General features: G+C 42.6%; 1 protein-coding gene across 1 annotated transcript; it reads right to left on the bottom strand.

Annotated features, from left to right (window-relative positions):
* Nucleotides 1–9,455: 9,455 nt before the first annotated feature.
* Nucleotides 9,456–14,062, bottom strand: Itgb1bp2 (integrin subunit beta 1 binding protein 2). Its single transcript, XM_051179642.1, has 11 exons — nucleotides 13,893–14,062; nucleotides 13,628–13,677; nucleotides 13,479–13,535; nucleotides 13,259–13,401; nucleotides 11,447–11,541; nucleotides 11,282–11,340; nucleotides 11,101–11,171; nucleotides 10,921–11,020; nucleotides 10,578–10,691; nucleotides 10,130–10,192; nucleotides 9,456–9,866 (listed from the first exon to the last, which is right to left on the bottom strand). Exons 1-11 carry the CDS (start codon nucleotides 13,954–13,956, stop codon nucleotides 9,630–9,632), a joined length of 1,053 nt encoding a protein of 350 aa, XP_051035599.1. The 5' UTR covers nucleotides 13,957–14,062; the 3' UTR covers nucleotides 9,456–9,629.
* Between the last annotated feature and the right edge of the window lie 177 nt (nucleotides 14,063–14,239).

The following is a 14,239-nucleotide window of genomic DNA, read 5'->3' as shown; positions in this document are numbered from 1 at the left end:
CTGCAAAAAGACATTCTCTAATCAAAACCAACATTATTTCTATTCTATAAACATTAACATAGTTATTTAGAAGTTATTTGAGTGGACACATGCCCAGTTAGCAAAAGAACAGTAGTAGCTAGCTTCTCTAATAGGGCCAGGGAGGGCCCTTGATCTCCCTAGCCATAGCTTTTGACTAAGTACCATATATGCCACTCTTAAAGTTTCACACTCTTCTTTTTTTCCCTTTCTTGCAATTGTTTTAAGAATCTTACTGTGGCCGGGCAGTGGTGGTGGCATATCTCTAATGCCAGCACTCAGGAGGCAGAAACAGATGTACCTCTGTGAGTTCAAGGCCAACCTAGTTTACAAAGTGAGTTCCAGGACAGGCTCCAAAGTTACACAGAGAAACCCTGTCTGGTGAGGGGGGGAGAATTTTACTAGGGCTGGAAATATGGCTTAGCAGTTAGAGTACAGGCTGCTCTTGCAGAGAATCCAGGTTTAGTTCTCAGCACACACACACACAGAGGTAGACAACTGTCTATAACATCAGTTCTAGAGTATCTGTTTCCTTATAGCCTGCTTGGATGCTGCATGTGTATGATGCACATACATACATATATATATAGTTATTCATACATTAAATAAATATAAAGAAAGAATCTTACTATGTAACTCAGGCTAACCTTGAACTCACTGTTAGCCCAGGGTGGCTTTGGGCTTTGAACTTGTTCCCTTTCTGGCTCAGTCTCCCGAGTGCTCTGGTTAGAGGTACGCAGCATCATGTATGTCTTCCTTGTAAGTTTTTTTCAAATAATTTATTTATTTTTTATTTTATGTGAATTGGTGTTTTGACTGCATATATGTCTTATGAGGGTGTCAGGTCCTCTAGAACTGGAGTTACAGACAGTTGTGAGCTGTCATGTGGGTGCTGGGTATTGAACCCGGGTTCTTTGAAAGAGCAGTCAGTATTCTTATCCACTCAACCATCTTTCCAGCCACCCTTGTTAGGTTTGTATTGAAAAAAATTGGGACTGTTTCTTTGTAGTTTTGAAGCTTCGATTTTACTAACTGTCTCTATTGTGTTCTTTTTAACCTGTTCTTTTTTACTCTTTGTATTAACATCTTTATAAAAGCATCTTTTATATTCATTGTCCTGTTTTTCATGGTGTGGAGAAATTGTCCATGTGACAAAGGAAATGGGAGACTGCTCACTGGCTTGGAGAGTGACCCAGGATGGAACTGGGACCTCTTTACCAGGACTGAAACAGATGGTTGGAGTCAAAGCTCAATAAATAGTAACAGAGGTCCAGAGAAGGTAGGATATCCAAGGGGCCTTGCAGTGTCCAATTTCCACACAGCTGGTATGCAGACCAAGCCAGGCAAGGAATATTCCGGCTGAAGTCAGAGCTGGGAAAGGAGAAGCAGCACTTTGAGGCAGCAGCTGGGATTACTGCTCAGGGGACTACTCTACTCACTACTTCTGTTTTCTAAATATATCTTATCACCCTCTGTGTCTTTGCCCAGGATGAGTCCTCTGTTGGAATACCTTTCTCTTTCCTCATGTATAACAACTAATGTACCTTTCTCCTTTCTGTATTTTTACTGATAGGCTCATATTTAAGGAGGAATAAATGAGAGAAATGATGATTACTTTTCCAGGCAGGGAACTGGATAGGTAAGAGAAAGGGCTGGAAGGCAGACAATTAATACTAATTTGTTGTGGACAGAACAGTTAATCTGATCAGAGTATCCAGCATGGAGTCTTTTGAAGTCAGAGTCAGACAGGAATTTGTAGTTTCAGAAGAAGACGGATGGTCTGAACAGCCTTGCGGGAGAGTGCCAGGGAATGTATGAGACAAAAAAAGGGTTGCTGAGCAGCTGCAAGGGCCAACTTGAAACTGGACAGCATGAATTTATATTTGCCTGCCTGGTTCTCCCTCTAGCAGTGACCTGGGACTTTGGGAGCAGAAAGAGAAAGAGAGGACAGTAGATGAGAGACTCCCAGAGGCAGTAACACTGGAGTGGCTGCTGCCAGGTAGCGTGAAGTCAGGCACACCTGGGAGAATGTCTTGATTTGGAGGAAGTAGGGGAGTATGGTGGCTGCAGTCCTACTGAGGTCAGACAGCAGGCCATCAGAGGGGGTCAGAGTGACTTAGAAAAGGCTCACATCGGTGTATGATATTACTGAGCAAGAGGCTCTCTGGTCCCCAGTTAGGCTGGTCAAAGGGATAGACTGGGAGGGAGGGGTTCTCTTCCTCTAAGAAGAAAGATCCCTGTCAGGATGTTTGCATGGTCTCAGATGGCACTAAGACAGCTCTCGACAGTGACTGAGGCTTTAATTAGAAGCTATGCGACCTCAAGCAAGCCATTTCTTTCTTATATCTCTTTTTGTTTTTGTACTTGTAATTGAACACATGACCTTGGACACACTTTAGCACTAAGCTATAATCTCAGCCTGTCAATTTTCTTCTTTCTCCCTCTTTTTTTTTCCTTTGAGAGAATCTCACATAGCTCAGATATGCCTTGTACTCTCTATGTAGCCAAAGACAATCTTGTGTTACTCATCTTCTGCATCCATTGCTGAGTGTTGGCATTACAGGTGTATGCCACCATGCCAGGTTTATGTGGTGCTTGAGATAGAACCTAGGACTTCACATGCTAGGCAATTATTTTACCAATTGAGTCACATCTCCCACCCCATTTCCTTCGTTTCTTCATCTCTAAGAAGTTGGGATATGGTGTGGTGACAAACACATGTAATTCTAGTGCTAAGACTGAGGTAGGAGGGTCACAAGTTCAAGGCATGGTAAGTTGTTAGCCAGCATGGGCTATTATTCAGTGAGATCCTGTATAAAAAATAAGTGACTAATGCCTACATCAGAATATATCTAAGAATTAGGTAAAATAATGTGAGTATAAGTGTGTAGTATTGTGGACAAGCAAATGCCAGCCCCCAATCTTGATGCTGATGCAAATCTTCAATGAAAATGTCATCATCTCATAGAACAGCAAAACATGACTGTCAAGAAATTGAACCTTTCTCTTTTCTTTAACTTTTTTCCCTTTGCCAGTTTAAGACCAAGTCTTGCTGTGTAGCCTTAGCTGGCCTGGAACTTTCTATGTAGACCAGGTTGGCCTCAGACTCAAAGAGATTCACCTACCTCTGCCTGTCTGCCTCCCTAGTACTAGTAATTAAGAAGATGCACTATCGTGCCTGTCTTCCTTGAGTTTTTAAAATAGGATCTCATCTCATATAGCCCAGACTAGTCTCAAAATCACTTTATCTGTGAACATGATCTTGAACTTCTTTCTTTTTTCTTTTGCCTTTATTTATTTATTTATTTATTTATTTATTTATTTATTTATTCATTCATTTATATGTTTGTTTTTTTTTTTCCACACAGGGTTTCTCCATATAGTCCTAGCTATCCTGGTGTTCACTCTGTAAACCACGCTGGCCTGGAACTCACAGAGATCCACTGTCTCTGCCTCCTGAGTGCTGGGATTAAAGGCATGCACCACCACCACTGCCCACTGATAGTGAATTTCTAATTCTCCTGCCTCTGCTTTGTATGTACTGGGATTACATTATTGTGCCACAATGCCTACAGAAAATCTTAATTTGTTACTAAAATATAAAATTGGACTTTGGATTTACATTCTCCCCTTCTCAGAAGAAAAATTCCTCCAACTTCTTAACAGGCTGAAATAAACAGTATGATAAAAGGTTGGGATGATGGTTCATAAACATAATCCCAGCACTTGGAAGGAGGGTTCCAAATCTGAGGCCAGCTTAGATAGCACAGTAAGACCATGTCTCAATAAAAATAAAAATAAAAAAACAGAAAAAAATCTTAGTGACTACAAATTACAGATTAATAAGGATAAATATTTACATGACAATTATTAAATCTGGACCACAAAGGAAGATGTGGGCCAGAGATAAAAAGGTGAGCGTATACTCTACATGAGATGTTTGAAGTCATGGGCAAAACAGTGTGTCTGGAAAAGGAGTCACATAAGAGAAGAGCTAGGATTGAACAGTCAGGAAAAAAAAGAAGCTGAAGAGAAATGGCTACAGTAGTAGGAAGACAATGAAGAATAGGCCTGGGAAGCCTGTTGTATGAAAGGTGTTTCAAGCAAGAAACAATCTTGAGTGTCACATTTTGCTTCATAAGTCAAGGAAGATGAGGGCTAAAGGTATCCATTGGATTTCTTGACTTGGTGGTCAATTAAGATCTTATAAACTGAGGCTTAGAGGCCAGATTAGAATGTACAGAATGGGAGCAAACAAGCAGCCAGGCAAAGTGACAAACATCTGTAATCCTAGCACTTTGGAGGAAGAGGTGGGAGAATCAGAAGTTCAAGGTCTACTTTGCCTCAGCTACATAGATGGCAAGTTTGAGGCCAACCTAAGCTACATGAGACCCTGCCTGGGGGAAAAAAAACAAAGAAAGACAAGAAACAAGCTGTGGAGGATAGCAGAGGTTTCAGGGTTTAGCTCCTTGAGAGCCACACTTAGCCCTAGCATGATTCCCAGTACCACAAAAGAAAAGAGAAATGAGAATGAAAAGAGAATACAGTTACTTTGAGAATAAAGAAAAGTAGCTAGAGAGGGGTATAAAATCAAGAGAAATTTTTGAGGTCTGGAGACCTGATCATGTTTAGACATCCCAACAAGATGGGAAAGCTGACTAAATAGGAGAGAAAAAAAGATAGTACCCCAAGTCTTCTAGAAATGTGTGAGGGGATCAGATCAGACACAAAATATAATAGATAGAAGAAGTGTAAGGTTTAGGCATGTAGCTTGACAGTACTTACCTAGCAAGGCAAGGCCCAGGGTTTAGTCTATATACCGCCCCAAACTAAAAACCATAACAAACACTTTATTCATAAAAAGTGTAAAAGAAGGTAGGGAGATTATGTGTGTTACTGGGAGCAAATGTAGACTTCACAGTAGGAGATGAGGGGTTGAGATGATGTACTAGGCATGATGCCTGCCATGTTAGTTTGTACGTATCAGAAATTTTACCTATGGATTCCATTATGGTCAGGAAATGCATAGCAGAAGATGTGCCTAGTTGGAACAAGTAGGAGACAGGGTCATGTCCTCAAGGTATATTTATTGGAGGTCCCTTATTTATCTTTCTGCCTCTGATCTGCCAGGAGGTGAGCTTCTTTTCCCTACCACATCCTCCCAACCTTGTTGTGTGCTCCCTTTCCACATGTGGGGAAGCAATAGAATAACTATTGGAACTAGGGGCTAAAAACATTTCTTTAAAAAAAATAAAATAAAAAAATAAGGCTAGGGACATGGCTATGTTGGTGAAGTGTCTGCTGTACATGTAGGAGGAGCTGAGTTTATATTCTTGATACCCACATAAAAGCTACCCCAAGCTGGGTATGGTGGTGCATGCCTTTAACTCCAGTACCAGGGAGGCTGAGACAGGAGGATCTCTATAAGTTTGAGGCCATCATGATCCACTCTGCAAGTTCCAGAACATCCAGACCTTGTCTCAAAAGAATAAACAAAAGCAATCACAGCACTGGGAGGGGATCACTGAAACTCACTGGTAAGTTAGACTAGCCACACCAATAATGAACTATAGCTTCAGTGAGAGAATGTCTTTAAAAAATTAAGGTGAAGAACAATTGAGGGAGATACTTAAGTTGACCTCTGGCCTCCACAAATATATATATATATATATATATATATATATATGTGTGTGTGTGTGTGTGTGTGTGTGTGTGTGTGTGTGTGTGTGTATGGAGAGGGGGGAGGGAGGGAAATAAATTAAAATGTAATAAAATTTTGAGATAGGATCTCACTGTGTAGCTCTGGTTAACACAGAATTTGCTGTATAAACCAGGTTTGCCTTCAACTTAGAAATCCACCCGCCTCTGCCTTTCAAGTGCTGGGATTAAAGTTGTGTGCTACCACCCAGCTAAATTTTTTAAAGAGTAAACTGCTTCCAGGTTTAGAAAGTATTCTTGGCTGAACATAGTGGCACAAACCTTTTTAATCCAGCACTCAGGAAGCAGTGGACCTCTGAGTTAGGTCAGCCTGGTCTACATTTTCTTTTCTTTCTTTCTTTTTTGTTTTTCGAGACAGGGTTTCTCTATGGCTTTGGAAGCTGTCATGGAACTGGCTCTGTAGACCAGGCTGGCCTCGAACTCACAGAGATCCACCTGCCTCTGCCTCCAGAGTGAAGGGATCAAAGGCATGTGCCACCAACACCCTGCTTAGCCTGGTCTACATTTTCAATTTCAGTTTCAGTACAAGTGGGGCTACATAGTGAAACCCTGTCCAAGAAAAAGAAAGACAGAAAGAAGAGGGAAGGAAGGAAGGAAGGAAGGAAGGAAGGAAGGAAGGAAGGAAGGAAGGAAGACAGAACTCTTGAGGCTTTAGTTGAAAGGAGAAACTTTATTTGCTCCTCGAATCCAGAATGGGAGCAGTGAGAATTGTTATGTATCCTATAAACCCAGGAAGTGTCTTTACCTCTCATCAAACCCCTCTGTAGATAGAACTCACATCCTTGGAAACATTCCCTGCCTAATTTTCCCCAGCTTCCAAATCCTAGCTGACCACACTTATTCCCTCAATTCATTTGACTCCTGGATCACAATCAGATCAAAAAAGATACCAATGAAGAGCTCGATGCAGGTGTGATAGAAGGAGGATCTCCACAAGTTCAAAGCTCATCTGGTCCACATACTGGGTTCCAGGATGGTCAGGGCTACATAATGATACCCTAGAGAGAGGAAGAGAAGGAGGAGAGAGAGAGGATGGGGAATGGACTTAGGAGAAATAAAGATCTTGAGACTGTTTGTGGTTTGAAGAGTTTCCTTGCTGGTTATTTCTTGGAAATATATTATTATTGTATGTGTATGTGTGTTATACCATGCATGTGCGAGTACAGGCACCCACATGCATTAGCATGTGTAGAGATCAGAAGGCACCTTTCACCATTTGGCTCTCTATCATGGGTTCTGGGGGTTGAATGCCACAAGCCTTGTGTAGCAACTGTCTTTACCTCTGAGCCATCTTTTTAGTTTCTGAGATTTTTATTTTCTCAGATTATTGACCATTCTTCTGAGGGAAACTAAAAATAAATCACAAGTCCACATTTTCAGCTGGGTATGGTGGTCCATGGCTGTCACCACAACATTCAAGAACCTAGGTAGGAGAACTGTCCCAAGTTTGAGGCCAATCTGAGCTATATCTAATGAGTTCCAAGTCATTCTGGTCAACAGTGAGAGAGCCTCAATCACAAAATCAATAAATAAGAACAATAAAATAAGAATAAATAGAAAGGTCTATATAGTCATTATTTATTCTTTAATGTTAGCAGGAGGGAGGGAGGTCCATCCAGGAATCTCCTCCCTGTACCAAGCTTGGAAGATACTCAATTTTTTTTAAATATAAAAAGGCACTGTAGTCATGTGGTGGTGTTCTATGCCTTTAATCCCAGCACTGGGAAAGCAGAGGCAGAAGCAGGTGGATCTCTGAGTTTGAGGTCAGCCTGGTCTCCAGAGTGAGTTCCAGGATAGCCAGAGCTGCACAGAAAAACCATGGGATGTGGGGGGGGGGGGCGGAAACCTACACAGTATTTGCATATAACCTATGCATATCCTCGTATAACTATCCACCTCTAGATTATAATGCTAAGTAAATGCTTTGTAAATGATTGCTACACTATCACTTAAAATCTAAAGGGCTGTTGACATGGCTGTGGTTAAGAGCACTAACTGCTCTTTCAGAAGGCTTGGGTTCAATTCCCAGCACCCACATGGCAGGTCACAACTCTCTGTAACTCCAGGACCCAACACCCTCACATAGACATACATGCAGGCAAAACACCAATGCACTCGAAATATAAATAAATAAAAAGAAAAATCTATAATTATTCAGTACAAAGTTTTCTTTATATCTTCAACACAATTGTTGAATCTATGAACACAGAATTTACAGATACAGTGAGCTAACCATAATGTCTTTTATTAATTTTGGAGGGTTTTTAAACTTTTTTCATCACTCACTTGTGTAGGTTTTTAAATATTTTATGTGTGTATTTGTACATGGGCATGTGCATGTGAGTGCAAATACCCACAGAGCCCACAAAAGTTGGATCCCCTGGATCTGGAGTTATAGGTGGTTGTGAGACACCCGATGTGGGCACTAGGAATCACACTCGGCTCCTCTGGAAAAACAGCACACACTGTTAGCCCTTGAGATATCTCTCAAGCACTCATACTGCCTTTTAAGTTCCCTTTTAGCAGAAGTCGTGGCTCAGTGGTAGGTTGCCTGCACAGCACGTGGCAGGTGCTGGGTTAGAGTATCCCTATCATTACAAACAAAAATGCCCAACATTTTTTTTGGTCTGAGCATGGGTACTTTCACCTGTAATTGCAGCAGTGAGGAGGATGACACAAGTTGGTAAGTTTGAGGCCAGCCTGGGTCACATAGCAAGACTACAAAAATAATGACCTATAATTTTAGGATTTTTTTTGCCTGGCAGTGGTGGCACACGCCTTTAATCCCAGCACTCAGGAAGCAGAGGCAGGCGAATCTCTGTGAGTTCCAGACCAGCCTGGTCTACAAGAGCTAGTTCCAGGACAGCCTCTAAAACCATGGAGAAACCTGTCTCGAAAAACCAAAAATAAATAAATAAAAATTTTAGGGTTTTTTTTCAATCTAGCCACACCCCACGAAGTTTTTTGTCTCCTCCTTTACACATATACTCTAATATGTAGTAGGGATAAACAATAGAAAAAGCACTATGGTCACCAAAAATCTCATTATGTCATCCATATGGTCTGGACTTTCTTCTATCTAGCCTAGGCTGATCTTATAATTGCAATCCTCCTGCTTCAGTCTCCTGATTGCTAGAATTGTAGGAACAAGCCACTTCACCTAGCTAGAATATCTTTTTTTTTTTTAGGTTAATCTAGTCCAGATGGCCTGGAATTCACTATGTAGTCCAAGCCTCAGGCCTCAAAAACATGTCAATCTTTCTACTTCAACTTCTCCAGTGCTGGGATTCAATGTGTGAGAGCCTTTAGACCAGGTCAGAATTTCATTTCTTTTTCGTTTTGTTCTTTTTATTCAGAGGGAGGATTGTGAGACAAGGTTTCCTGTAGACCAGGCTGGCCTCCAATTCAGTATGTGAGGAAGGCCTAGAATTCCTGATCATCTGTCTTTACCCACTAAGTGGTAGGATTATAGACATGCACCACCATGCCCAGCTCAGCTCTTTCTCTTAAGAGAAATGAACAAGCCTATTTTTCAGCTATGTGTAAACCACCTAACATGTAACTGGACATATAGGAAGTACTCATATGTTCCTAGTGGCTGTGAGGAACAGAATGCATATGCATGTGCTTGTTTTCACACATGGACCAAACACACAGCCAAGTTGGGGGGGGGCTGAATCCGCTCTTCCATGATGAGGTGAGAGATGACACTTATGTGAAACTGTAGAATATAAGGTTTATTTAGGGGAGCAGCAGCACAGTTTGGACAGTTTTGTTTGTTCTCTACTCCAGCCTCCTGCTGCTCAATGACAACACATAGTCAACCATATCCTGGTCTCTGAGGTTCTAAGGAGGTCACCAAGGGCCTACCTAGAAACTCAACTGTGCAGTTCCTATTCCCCCATAGCTTCTTCTTCCTCCTCTTCCTCCTCCTCCTCTGTCCAGCTCAGGTCATCATCTGAACCCTCAGATTCTTCCTCATCCATCTCTAACAAAACCCCTGCCCTAGCCTTCTCAGCTAGTGAATCGGGGTGCTCCAGCTGGGCCCAGGATCCTGGGTCAGCCTTGACCAGGGAGATTTCAACCCGTGATGGCATCAAGGAGACAGAGCTCTGCTCCACGTTTATGACCTAAGGAGGTGGGAAAGACAGAAAGAATGAAGAAATCACAGGTTTGGGATTAGAGTGGTGATGAGTAAGAACAGAAAAAGAAAGTGGAAGACAGAGGAATGCAATGGGGAAGGACAGGAGGAAGGAAGAGGGAAGAGGAAAAACCAAAGCACTTAAAGAGAAGTCCTCTATTCCCCACGGCAACTCTTCAGCATACCCTCTACCAACTGGCCCTCCTCTTACCTACCTACCTCCCATGCCTCTGCCCACTTCTCTTCACTTACCCCCCAGAGCTTCATTTGTGATTGGAACACACGGTTACCATCAAAGACAACGTGGACATGAAGCTGAGAGGAAAGAATCAGAAGGGTATTATCAATTCCCAAAGGTCACAAAAAGCCATTACTACAGGACCAGGTCACAAGCAAAATCCACAGGCAGCCAACCCTGATATATTAATTTTCCATTACTCTAGGGGGACTTTGAACCTAAAGAGTAAGCTGGGTGGTGGTGGCACAGGCCTTTAATTCTAGCACTCAGAGACAGAGGCAGGAGGATCTCTGTGAATGTGAGGCCAGTCTGGTTTACAGAGTGAGTGCCAGGACAGAGAAACCCTGTCTTGAAAACCAAAAACAAAAACAAAAAAGTGATAGCATACAGCATTTTTCTTTGTAAGACCACACTCCCACCAGAGTTCACTCAACCCCCACCCTGTCTCAAATCATTCCTCACCTCAGTTTGACTGGCTTTCACCCAGTTGAATGCAGGAAGTGGAATCTGGCCATATACAGTCAGCACTACCAAGGAATCTGTTTGGTGCCAATCATGGCGGCAAGATGCTGGCAGCTATAGAATGTAAAAGGAGGATGGTAAAAATCAACTCAACCCAGGAGGAAACTCATGGGTATAAAGACATTAAGAACCCTCAAAAAGATGAACCATTTCATATGGCCAAGACTCTAGGCTATAAAAGCTAAAGAACAGAATTTTACTTGATTTCATCAGCCACGAGGTACTAGGATAGTGTATTTCTGTAATTGGGGCCTAACCAACTATTTAGGAAAGAGGGGCTTACCTGCTTTGCCCAGTCGTGTCTACCAACTCTGCATCCTGGCTGTGCCAGAAATGCTCCAAAATCCAGAGTCTGGATACCACAACAGCTCCAAGACTTCATCCTGAGTAAGATAATTTATTTGAATTCCAAGCTCTTACTCTCATTCATATTGGGAGAAGCCTGCCCAGTACCTTCTCTTACCCCTCGTGAAACCGAGGTGCCCCGGGGTGGTAGGTACATGGAGTAGCATCACTTTCAGGACCTTGGTAAATCTAAGAAGGCCAAAGGAGAATCAGGTCATTCAAATTCATGCCTATACCCAGACATCCCTCAGGTATCTCTCAGCCACATGCTTGAGCCCCCCCCCCAAACTCTCACTCACAGCATCACATCCTGGGTTCTGGCAGCTGGAACCAGTCCAGATCAGACTACTGTCAAGTCCTGGGCAAAGGAAACAGTCAGGAACATTTCTATTCCCCCCCCCACCCTACTGCCACTTACATGAAATTCCAGTCTTTGAGACCAGTATGATTAAAGACCAGCTTACCTGCTCCAGGTTCCTGGTCTAGTTCCTTCTGTTCCAATGCCACTCCTAGGGCTTGAGATATCATAAGTGGCAGCAGTTTTGGAGGCATCTCTGACCTAGAGGTTATAAGCAGGCATTTAGAGCTAATCTGTTCATTAGAATTACCAGCTCTAGCACCTCTCCCCATAGTCATAGAATCAAGTTAAGTTTGGTGTAAGTTAGTCAGGGTCAGAGAAGTCAGATGACAACCCTACTGGCAGTTTTTATCTCTGTGGACATTCAAATTCCAGAGCCCTGGAGAGGCCCAGGGCTTCCATTACCATTGGTTGTTTCTCATCTTCCCACCTTTCTCTGCAGAACCGTATCACTTCCTCTTTCTCTATTTGATTGTGGACCTAATGCTCTATTGCTATTATTATTCTCTGCAGTCTCCTGCCTTGCTGTGATATAAGGTAGCTTTTTGGTTGTTTTAAGACAGGGTTTCTTGGTACAGCCCTGGCTGTCCTGGAACTCACTTTGTAGACCAGGCGGGGCTTGAACTCAGAGATCCACTTGCCTCCTGAGTGCTGGAATTAAAGGTGTGCTCCACCTGGCAAAATGTAGCTTTTTAAGGAACTGGAGAGAATGCACAGCGGGGGGGGGGGCATATTACTCTTCAAAACCTAGGTTCAGTTCCTATCATCTATACCAGGTGGCTCACAACCACCTGTAACCACACACATACATAGAAAAATGTAATTCCTGGCCAGTCAGGGTTATCCTGTTTCAAAAAATTCAAGTAAAATATTGAGCTTTTGTTTTGAGTTTTCTTATTATTACTAGTTTAATGTAGGGCATGTATACTAACTACATACAAATACAGCACATGTATGGAGGTCAGAGGACAACTTTGTAGAGTCACTTCTACGTTTGCCTCTTTATGTAGGTTTCAGGGATCAAACTCAGCTAGTCAGTATTATGTAGGAATCACCTTTTCCTGTTGAGCCATATTACTGGCTCTTTTTGTGATGTTGTGAGACAGGCTATCACTTGGTAACCATGACTGACCTGGACCTTACTGTATAGAGAATAGCCTCAGACCTGTGGTGGGTGGTCCTGCTGCCTCTGCCTCCTAAGTGTTGAGATCTACACTTCAACATGTCCAGCAATTTATTTTTTGTTTTATTTTCTGCAGCCTAGGCCAGCCCAATAGCCACAACAATCTTACTCAGCATTCTAAGTATTGGGATAAGAGGAATGAGCCAACAAAAACTGTAGCTGTAAGATTAAGCTCTTCCAAAACCAAAGAGATCAACAGAGGTGTGTTGGTGTGGGGAGACATGAACTAGGCACAATGATACATGTATGAAATATTACATTCTCAAGTAGGTGTGGTAGTGCACACCTGTAATGGCAGCCTTCAGGAAGGCTGGAGGATATAGTTCAAAACTGAACCACACAGAGAACCCATCTCAGCAACATCAAAACACAGGTTATGTAGTCACTACTCTGCTATATACTATGTATTTGAGGAGCTATCTAGTCCCTAGAATAGAGGGATCTATCTATTCCATCATCTTTACACTGTCTTATAGCAAAGGGGCATTTCTTTCTTTCAAGACAGGGTTTCTCTGTGTAACAGCCATGGATAACCTCGAACTCACAAAGATTCACTTGCCTCTACTGGGACCACTGCCTGGTGCAAAGGACATTTCTTAACACAAATTTCCCCTATGCAAACCAACACATGGCCCTTCTCATATCTCTAACCCCTAATTTCCAAACCCCAGTGAGCCATTAATTCCTAGGAAGCTGCATGGATATAGAAAAAAAAAAAGTCCTGGGTTTCTTTACTTAGGCCTTTCTCGGAGTAAGGTCTCTGCTGACTTTGGAATTGTATTCATAGGTTTTTGCTCCTGAAGTGAACTTGTGGCAGGGCCCTCAGGCTGAGGGACCTCAGGAAGCTTCTCAGCACAGTGTGGTCCTACAGTACAGCCCTAGTACAGATAAGGAGATAAGGATTAGAAGGAGAACTCTTCCATAGGGAGCAGAATTCAAGCAAGTGAAGGTTTACCTTGATGTTTAAGAACTCAGAGAAATCTACAGTTCGCTTTCGGCAGCAGGACCAACCCTGGTAACAAGAGACCATGATCACCTTGGATTTCCTGGGTATATTTCCTTGGGGGAAATATTCTTGCTAGGCCCCCATTACCTATTCCTCACCTTAAGTGCATCATGGAAGATTGGGACACCAGGGTGATAGTGACAGGAATCTGTAAACACCAGCAGAAAGAGCAAGGCAGGAAAGAGAACTATCAAATGTCATCCCTCATATTTTCTTCAGATTCATGTTAATGGGTTTTCATACAATGTGGAAAGTAAACCAACAGACGAAATTATGCCCAATTTTTGTTCTCCCCGTTCCCAATGACCAGCCCCACAGCTGAACAACACACACTCAGAGCCCCTGAAGATAGTATTTACTCACCAGGGAGATTGCTATTGGGGTCAAAGTGTTGCCCACAGCCTTTGTTATGGCAGAACAGAGACATGGAGGCGTTGGTCAAGCTTACTCAAAGGGTATTTCAAGGAGTCTGGCTGCAGAGTGGGGAACACCTCTTAGTCTGGAGGCTTTTAGCTGCTTAGAAGGGCCAGCTGTTTCTATCTTTAGTTCAGGAGGCGTCCACCTCCAAACATGGGCAAGGGAACTTCAGTTGGTCTTCCTAGCCAATAGGAAAGTGCCCTAGAGTATTTTAGCTCTGAGGCTCAGGAAAAAAGATCAGGAAGAAGAGCCCTTGGAACTTGGGTGAGGTCAGTAACTACAGCAGTTTTAGA

The sequence above is a fragment of the Phodopus roborovskii genome, unplaced genomic scaffold, assembly GCF_943737965.1.
Source record: "Phodopus roborovskii unplaced genomic scaffold, PHOROB, whole genome shotgun sequence".
In the NCBI taxonomy this organism is placed as follows: domain Eukaryota; kingdom Metazoa; phylum Chordata; class Mammalia; order Rodentia; family Cricetidae; genus Phodopus; species Phodopus roborovskii.
This window is presented reverse-complemented; position numbering and strand designations above follow the sequence as displayed.

Bases quoted from the DNA above. Each gene is read 5' to 3' on its own strand.
- Itgb1bp2 (XM_051179642.1), bottom strand. From the start codon at position 13,956: ATGTCTCTGTTCTGCCATAACAAAGGCTGTGGGCAACACTTTGACCCC. The intron at 13,678-13,892 runs GTGAGTAAATAC...TGGTGTTTACAG, and splicing joins CCCCAATAGCAATCTCCCTG to ATTCCTGTCACTATCACCCT. The intron at 13,536-13,627 runs GTGAGGAATAGG...TCTTGTTACCAG, and splicing joins TCTTCCATGATGCACTTAAG to GGTTGGTCCTGCTGCCGAAA.